General features: G+C 56.0%; 1 protein-coding gene across 1 annotated transcript; it reads right to left on the reverse strand.

Moving 5' to 3' along the window:
• Positions 1-214: 214 nt before the first annotated feature.
• Positions 215-5124, reverse strand: MARCKS (myristoylated alanine rich protein kinase C substrate). Its single transcript, XM_059834778.1, has 3 exons — positions 5080-5124; positions 4669-4841; positions 215-3466 (listed from the first exon to the last, which is right to left on the reverse strand). Exons 2-3 carry the CDS (start codon positions 4765-4767, stop codon positions 2687-2689), a joined length of 879 nt encoding a protein of 292 aa, XP_059690761.1. The 5' UTR covers positions 4768-4841; positions 5080-5124; the 3' UTR covers positions 215-2686.
• Positions 5125-7373: the final 2249 nt, after the last annotated feature.

The raw sequence follows: 7373 nt of genomic DNA on the forward strand, positions 1-7373 counted from the left end.
GTAAAGAACATGAAAGTTTGAAGTGAGCAGGTTGGGAAAAATCTGCAAAAGAACTTTACTAGTGATGATTTTCTTCATTATGTACACATACAGTTAGACAAAGAAAAAGAAAGAAGAAATTCAGACTTCTCTTTAAGAATCCTTGGATTTAAATATATATATATTTATTAAAAAGAGACATTGACTCTATGGCCAAGACATCATGCGTCTCAGAACAGGTTTTTACAGCCATGTTATAAAAACCCCTTAGCAAAGCAGTTATGCACTAGACTTCAAACACATGTAGTCCAAGAATGACACTGGTGTGGAGGATCTTGTTTTACATCCATTTATTTTTGTCCCTCAGCAATTATAGCATAGTTTCAATACATTTCTAAAGCTATAGAGAAATACCAGGGCAACTAGAGTACATACAAGCCAAAGTTAAAATGGTAGACAGCTGAATTAAAAAAAAAGGAAAAAAAGAAAAAAAAAAACCAAAAAAAAGTATGCATTCAGCAGGAAATCTACTATACTTCATTCAGTTTAGGCTTTGTTCTTTAGGGAACAAGGTGCTAACGTGCCATTTTCTCATAAAATGAATCATAATTGCTTCCAAAGAGTTTCTGCTGGAAATTTAGGTGGAAGCAAATAAGTGTAACACTAAACTTTCTCCTATAAACTTAGAAGCAACACTTTCTTGAATCAATTTCCACCCTCCAAATACCACTGCTGCTTTTCTTGCATGAACCCACTGTTTTATTAAGGCATAATATGCCCTGAGCAATATGCTGGACATTAGCCAAAAAGCCTAACAATTAAAGGCAAGCACCAAGTGATTATTTTTATAGACAAATTTTGAAATCTGTTTTGTAACTCACCTGTACTTGGGAGTAGCACTTGAGGAAAAAAAGAAAACATTGCTTTTAATTACTTTGAGCAAAATGGCAGTGTTAATTTCCCTTTTCTCCCTCCAGGCTAAAATTTTCAGGCTAATCGTCTAGGTACCTAAGTAGGACCAGCATACCAAGACGTAAGTGGGACGTCTCTTCAAAAGCTTAATTTTTAAGCAACTCGGCATAAAAACTTCAGTGCCCCACCCTAAGCAATTCAAATTAAATCTTATTTTCCTCAAGAGGCAAGACTCTCGTACGCTGGATACCTCTGGTCTTAAAAGATGGAGCCTGGACAGGAGAATCATACACTGTACATGCTCAGGCTGCCTTACAGTCTTCTCTTAAGAGCCAGAAAAGTCTATAAATTACCTGTTGCACTGCCCAATTTCCCTAAAAGATGCACAGTATTACAGAGTCCAGGATCTAGGAAGGTAGTTTTCAAAGCTAGTGCTAACAGCACACATGACTTTCTCTATACAAATTTTGGCAATACTGGCTAGTCCCTTTAAGCTACCAGAGTATCCATAAAAGAAAGACAACCAAATTATACATTTTATTCACATTTATTTTTCGCTTTTAGTGTGCTCACAGAAAATTAGAACACCTTAAGCAGGAGTTTAATAGCAATTTTTGTAAGCAAAGTTACATTCCATCTCTAAGTCAAATTGGTCAAAGCTTCTCCAGTATTTACAAAAACATGATAGACAAGATGCTACACAAAAAAACCATTGCATCTGAAGAGTTTTCCTTTATTTTCAAAGACAACTGGAAAAGAAAGCATTGTCTGCTGTAATCAAAAACATACCACAGTATAAACAGTAACCATTCCACTTATCACAGCTTGGTTGAGTTTAAAATTTGTGTTTAAAAGGTCCAAGATGACTGCAGTTTTACAAAAATGGGCAGGGTGGAAAGAGTTGCAAACTTCATGTGCTTCTGGATATCAAGATCTGTTTTTTTATACAATAGTCACAGTTAAAAACACCCTGCTGGTAATACATAATTACACTTTATTAAGGTCATAAACCAGCAATAAACAATAAAGCCTATACAACTTGTATTTCTACTTAATCACTGACTGATACAGCTAACATGAGATAAGTGAAAAGTTCCTATGGTTTAAATGAATTCCTAAGACTATGATCTCTTTATCTGGGTATTGATTTTTATTTTTTTTTTTTTCCTTTTTCCTTTCCTTCTTAATCAAGACTTGTAGTGTTGTAAACCTTATAGAACATCTGCCTCACAAAATACATCGTAATAACTTTCTTTTAAAAAAAAGACTAACCCCTTACATCATTTCTGGCGGGGCGCGCTCCCGGCAAGGGCTGCGCGCCCCGGGTTCCCCACTGCGGCCCCTGTCACTTCATTTGATATCCCTTATTGACCCACCCATCTCCTTCATATATGGGCATGTCCATAGACCGATCGGGAAAAGTTCTATAATACGAAGAGAGTTGCAAAGTATGAAAAAAAACCCAAACGAACAAAAAAAAAAAAAAAACCAAAACAACCCGAACCAACCAAAACGAAACATTAATACTGATGAAAAAAAAAACAAAAAACCAAAAAAACCAAAATATAGGGGGTGGGAGAGGAGGGCGGAGGGGGGCCCCCCTCCGCCCGTTGGAATGGCGGCAACACACAACGATTTGAGATGGGAGCTGCGGGGGGAGAGAAAAAAAAGAAACGAGACATCTTTTAAATCAATCCCTGGTTGTAGACAAGTTCTCCGAGACCAGTACCTGGCACCACTCCAACAAACAAACAGGGGGGAAGAAAAGTCCGTCGGCGAGGGGCGGCGGCGGCGCTTACTCCGCCGACTCGGCGGCGGGTCCCTCCGGACTGCTCTCGGAGGGGGGCTCCTGCCGCGCCGGCGCCGGCTCCTCCGCGGGGGCCGCCTCCTGATCGCCGCTGCCTGCCTCGCTCGTGGCGGCGCCGGCGCCCACCGCCTCCTCCGCCGCCTTCCCCTTCCCCTCCGCCGCCTGCTGCTGCGGCGGCTGCTGCTGCTGCTGCTCCTCCGCCGCCGCCGCCGGGGCCTCTTCTCCCGCCGCCTTCTCGGGGGCGGCTTCGTCCGATTTGGCCTCCTGCGAGTCCCCCGCCTCCTCCTTCGCCGCCTCGGCGCTACCGGCGGCGGCCGCGCAGGCCTCCTCGGCGGCGGCCTTGCCCTCCTCGCTGCCCGCCGCCTCGGGGGCCGCCGCCTCCTCCTTCCCGCCCTCCGCCGCGACGGCGGCGCCGCCCTCGCTCTCGGCCCCCTCGCCGGCCTCCTTCTTGTTCTTCTTGAAGGAGAAGCCGCTGAGCTTAAAGGACTTCTTGAACGAAAAGCGCTTCTTTTTTTTTTTCGGGGTCTCGCTGCTGGACGAGGGGGTCGCGCCCTCCTCAGTCTTGGGGGAGGACTCGCCCTCCGCCGGGGAGGCCGGCTCGGTGCTCTCCGCCTCGGCCGCCTCCTTCTCGGAGGCGGGCTCCGACGAGGCCGCCTCCTCCTTGCCCGTCTCCTCGGCGGGCGCGCTGCCGTTGGCCTGCACCTCCTCCTTGCCCGCCTCCGCCGCCGCGGGGGAGGCGTCGCCGTTCACCTTCACGTGGCCGTTCTCCTGCAAGACAGCGACGGGCGTTACCGGCGGTGCCGAGAGGGTGGAGGGACGCGGGGCGCCGCCGCCCTCCCCGCCCAGCGGCCTCTCCTCGCCCGCTTTCTGCGTCCGCGGTTTAAACCCCCGGGCCCTCCGCGGCCCCTCGCCACCCGGGCCGGGCCGCGCCGCGCCGCGCCTCGGCGGGCGCCCCCAGCGGCGGGCGGGGCGGGCGGCGGCCGCCAGAGGGCGCCGCGACTCCACGCAGCGGCAGCCGCGCCGCGCACCCCCGCCCCTGGCGCGCCCCGTCCAGCCGCGGCGGCGGCGCGGGGCGGGGAAGGCTAACAAAGCTCGCCCGGCCCCGGCCCCCCGCCCGCCGCTGCCCCTCTCCGCCCGGGCGGTGCGGAGAGGCGCTCCCGCCCCTCCTGCCCCCCCCCCCCCCCGCCGCATTTGCATCTTTCGGGCGCCCGGAGCGCGGCTGGCTGCCGCGGGCGGCAGCTGCGGGGGCGGCGGGGGGTGCCCGCCCGCGCCGCCGCCGCTGCTGCGCGGGGCAGCGGGGGCACGGCCAGCCCGGCAGCCGGCTCACGCGCGAGGGGGTGGGGGGTGGCAGAAAGCCGTGCCCCGCGGCTGCCGACCCCCCGGCGGAGCTGCCGCGGCGCGGACGGGGCGGGCGGCGCAGCCCCGGCCCCGCGCTCCCGCCCGAGGGGGCTGCCCGCCGCCGCCGCCGCCGCGCTCCCGCCGAGCCCCGAGCCCCCAGCCCGGGCGGCTCCGGCCCCCGCTGCTACACAGCCATCCTGCCACCACGAGAGGCGTTTCGCGCTAGTCGCCGAGCGTCTTCGGGAGGAGGAGGTTAAGCGGGCAGAAAAGCCAAGCGGTATAAGATCCTTCCGTTCACGAGCCATTGGGACACTTCACCGTAATACACGAGGGATTTAAAAAAACAAAAAGAGGAAAAAAAAAAAAAGGAAAAAATATGTGCCCCCTCCCCCCCACGCAGGAAAGATAAAGGAACGAATCATTCAAAGCCGAGCCCGTTTAAAAAAAAATAATAAAGAAATTATTCCTTTGCCTCGAGTTGCAAAGATAAAAGGATCGACCGTGTTCTCCATTGAACGTGCCACTGGGGCATCAAAGGAAGAAGAATTAAACAGGATGCGAAAGAGAGTCCGTCGAAGTTGGCTTAAAAAAAGGAGTAGGTTTAATATTTTTTTTAATTTTTTTTTTTTTACCTGTCCATTCGCCTTGGACGGAGATGCAGCCACTGCTTCCCCAGGTTTCTCGGCGGAGGCTTCGCCCTTTGCAGCGGTCTTGGAGAACTGGGCACCCATGCTGTCTTATTCAACAAAGAAACTCAACAGATCCAAAAGGAGGGGAAACAAAGAGCGTTGGGTTGGTATAAATACTGGGCGACCAGCAGCAGCAGCAACACACACACACACCAGAGGGGAAAAAAAAAGAGAAGAGAGAACAGAACCGATTATAATGCACTCCTTTTAAAAAATTTAAAGTTGAAGAGATCAAAAAGCAGCAGCACAGGAGGGAGGGGAAAAAAAGGGAGGAAAAAGTCGAGCAAAAAAAAAAAAAAGGAGCCCAAGTTTAGTAAAAAGAAGTAATAAAAAATCCCAGATTTGTAGCCGTACTGTAGACAAGGAGAAAATGGAGAAATCTCCCTGGTTGCTAATAAGATGCGGAGTCCAACGCCCAAGTGCACAGATGAATGGGCTTCCCGAGCGGTGACGGCAGCCCTCCGCCCGGCGCCGGCCAATCGCCGCCGCGCCACACAAAGGGGGGCGGGGCCTAGCCGCCCGGCGAACAATGGAGCCGCGATTGCAGCGGTTTGAAATCAGCCCCCGGCCGATAATGAATGTGCCGCTCCGGCGCGGCGCGGGCGGGCGCGCGGAGCTCCGCGCCGGGGAGCGAACAAAACACCCCAATAAAGCGGGGCGGGCGGGCAGGGACAATGGTGCGAGGGGCCTGCGGGCGAGGGCGAGGGCGAGTGCGCGTCCGTCCCGGCCCCGCCGCCCGCCCCCACCCGCTGCCGCCGTGAGAGAGCAACAGATAGCGTGTGCGAGCCCGGGGCGGGGGGAGAGGGAAGGAGGGGATTTTCTGCCTGCCTTTTTCTCCCCCCTTGGCTTTTCTCTTTTCTTCCCTGGGTTTAATTGGTCGCGATTGTTAAATCGCCCCCAATTTGGAAGGTATTTGAACCACGTAGATCGGGTTTCGCCAAACGAGATCACGAGTCGAAATTAGTAGGTCTGTAGGCCAGATGTTGCAAACGCTAAAGCAGCGGCGGCAGGAGCCGCTGCCGAAGCAGAAACGGACCCCTCCCCCATAGCGATATTGGCTTGGAATAAAATGTTTTGTGACCAGCGTACGGCTCTCATTATAATTCTGCTGTCTGATTATTCCTGGTTTGTGTTTTTAAAGTCTCTTCTGAGGCGATGACCCCTTTCAAGAGTACGTTTCCGTGCACTCGAGTAGTGGGCGAAGCGACATTATCGGGGAACCATTTGCGCTTTCCCAAACCCCAGCCCCGAATGGGTATTTACGTTGAATTTAAACCCTCGAATAAGATGTAACCCGAAACTAATGCATGCGAATTAACGGTGATCTCCAGCGCTTAGCAGCGATGGGGCGGGTGAAGTACCACGGATCGGACTGATTTCCTTTCTCGGGGGAGGGGGCGGCGTGTGCGGGGCGTCGGCCGGCTCCCTCCGCGGTGCGATGCGGGAAGGCTGTCCCAGACCCCCCCCCCCGACACCAACCCCCTTTTAAGGGGCAGAAACGAGCGTCAGAACGATCCTTTCCCAACCTCGGGTAATCTCCTCCAAACGCCTCTTGTTTATAAACAAGGACGTTAAAATTATTCCGATAATGACGGGCTGCGGAGCGGGGAGGCTCGGCCCAGCCGCCCACCTTCCTCTCCCGAGGATTGCTCGGGCTGGCGGGGCCGGTGGGCTTTGTGCGGCCGCCGCCGCCTTTCGGTAACCCCGGCGAGGGCAGCCGGCTATTTTCAACCGGTCAAGGGAGTATTTCGTTTCTTGGGGGGAAAAGGGGCATTTGTTTGCGTTTTTTGGGGTATGGAGCCTCTCCCTCCCCCCCGCCGCATTTCACGCACAGCTCCCCCGCCGCCGAGCGCCGCCGCTGCCCGCCGCTCCCTTTGTCTCGGCCGCCGCCGCCCGCCCCGCCGAGCCCGGCGCAGCGGCCTCCCGCTCCCCCGCGGGGCTGCCCCCCGCCCCCCCCTTCCGCGGCCGCGCACTCCGCGCCAGCCCCGGGGGGTGCGGGTGTCGCCGGCGCGGGGGGCGGCCGCTGGCCCCGCCGGGGTGAACGCCCACGGCGGGGCGGGGGTGCCGGGGGTGCCGCAGCCGCGCCCCGGGGCTCCCTCGGCGGCGCCGCGCCGCCGGGCGGTTTCCCTGGCGACGGCCGGGGGGCCGCGGGGGCTCCTCGGCGGGGCCGGGGCCGGGGCCGGGAGCGGGGCGGGGGCGGCCTTGCCCGCCCCGGCGTCACCTGCGGCCGCCGGCCCCGCCGCTGCGGGGCTGGGCTGGGCTCGGCGGGGCCGGGTGGGGCCGGGGCCGGGGCCGGGGGCGTCCGCGGCGGCCGCTCCCGGGAGCCGCTCTCCGGAGGGCCCTCGCCTGCTGCCTCCCCGGGACCTGCGCGGGGGAGTGGTGCACGGCAGCGGGCACCGGCGGCAGAAGGGGATGGAGAGGGCTGCCGAGGGCTCACCTTGCGGCGTGGCAGCAACGCGACCGTGGGGCACGGCCGGCCGGCCGGCTTCCTTCTTCGTGATCCTCCTCCGCTTCCCAAGGGGACTCCACGCGAAGTGTTTTCTCTGTTCCTTTTAATCTGGATATTAAGCAGATCGTGATTTTGTTATTGTTCGTTCTGGGTTTTTGGTTTTTTTTTTCACACTGGTTGGTATAACAGATCACCTGAG

The sequence above is a fragment of the Gavia stellata genome, chromosome 2 (genome assembly GCF_030936135.1).
Source record: "Gavia stellata isolate bGavSte3 chromosome 2, bGavSte3.hap2, whole genome shotgun sequence".
Taxonomy (NCBI): domain Eukaryota; kingdom Metazoa; phylum Chordata; class Aves; order Gaviiformes; family Gaviidae; genus Gavia; species Gavia stellata.

Bases quoted from the DNA above. Each gene is read 5' to 3' on its own strand.
- MARCKS (XM_059834778.1), bottom strand. From the start codon at position 4,767: ATGGGTGCCCAGTTCTCCAAGACCGCTGCAAAGGGCGAAGCCTCCGCC. The intron at 3,467-4,668 runs GTAAAAAAAAAA...GCTGTCTTGCAG, and splicing joins CGTCCAAGGCGAATGGACAG to GAGAACGGCCACGTGAAGGT.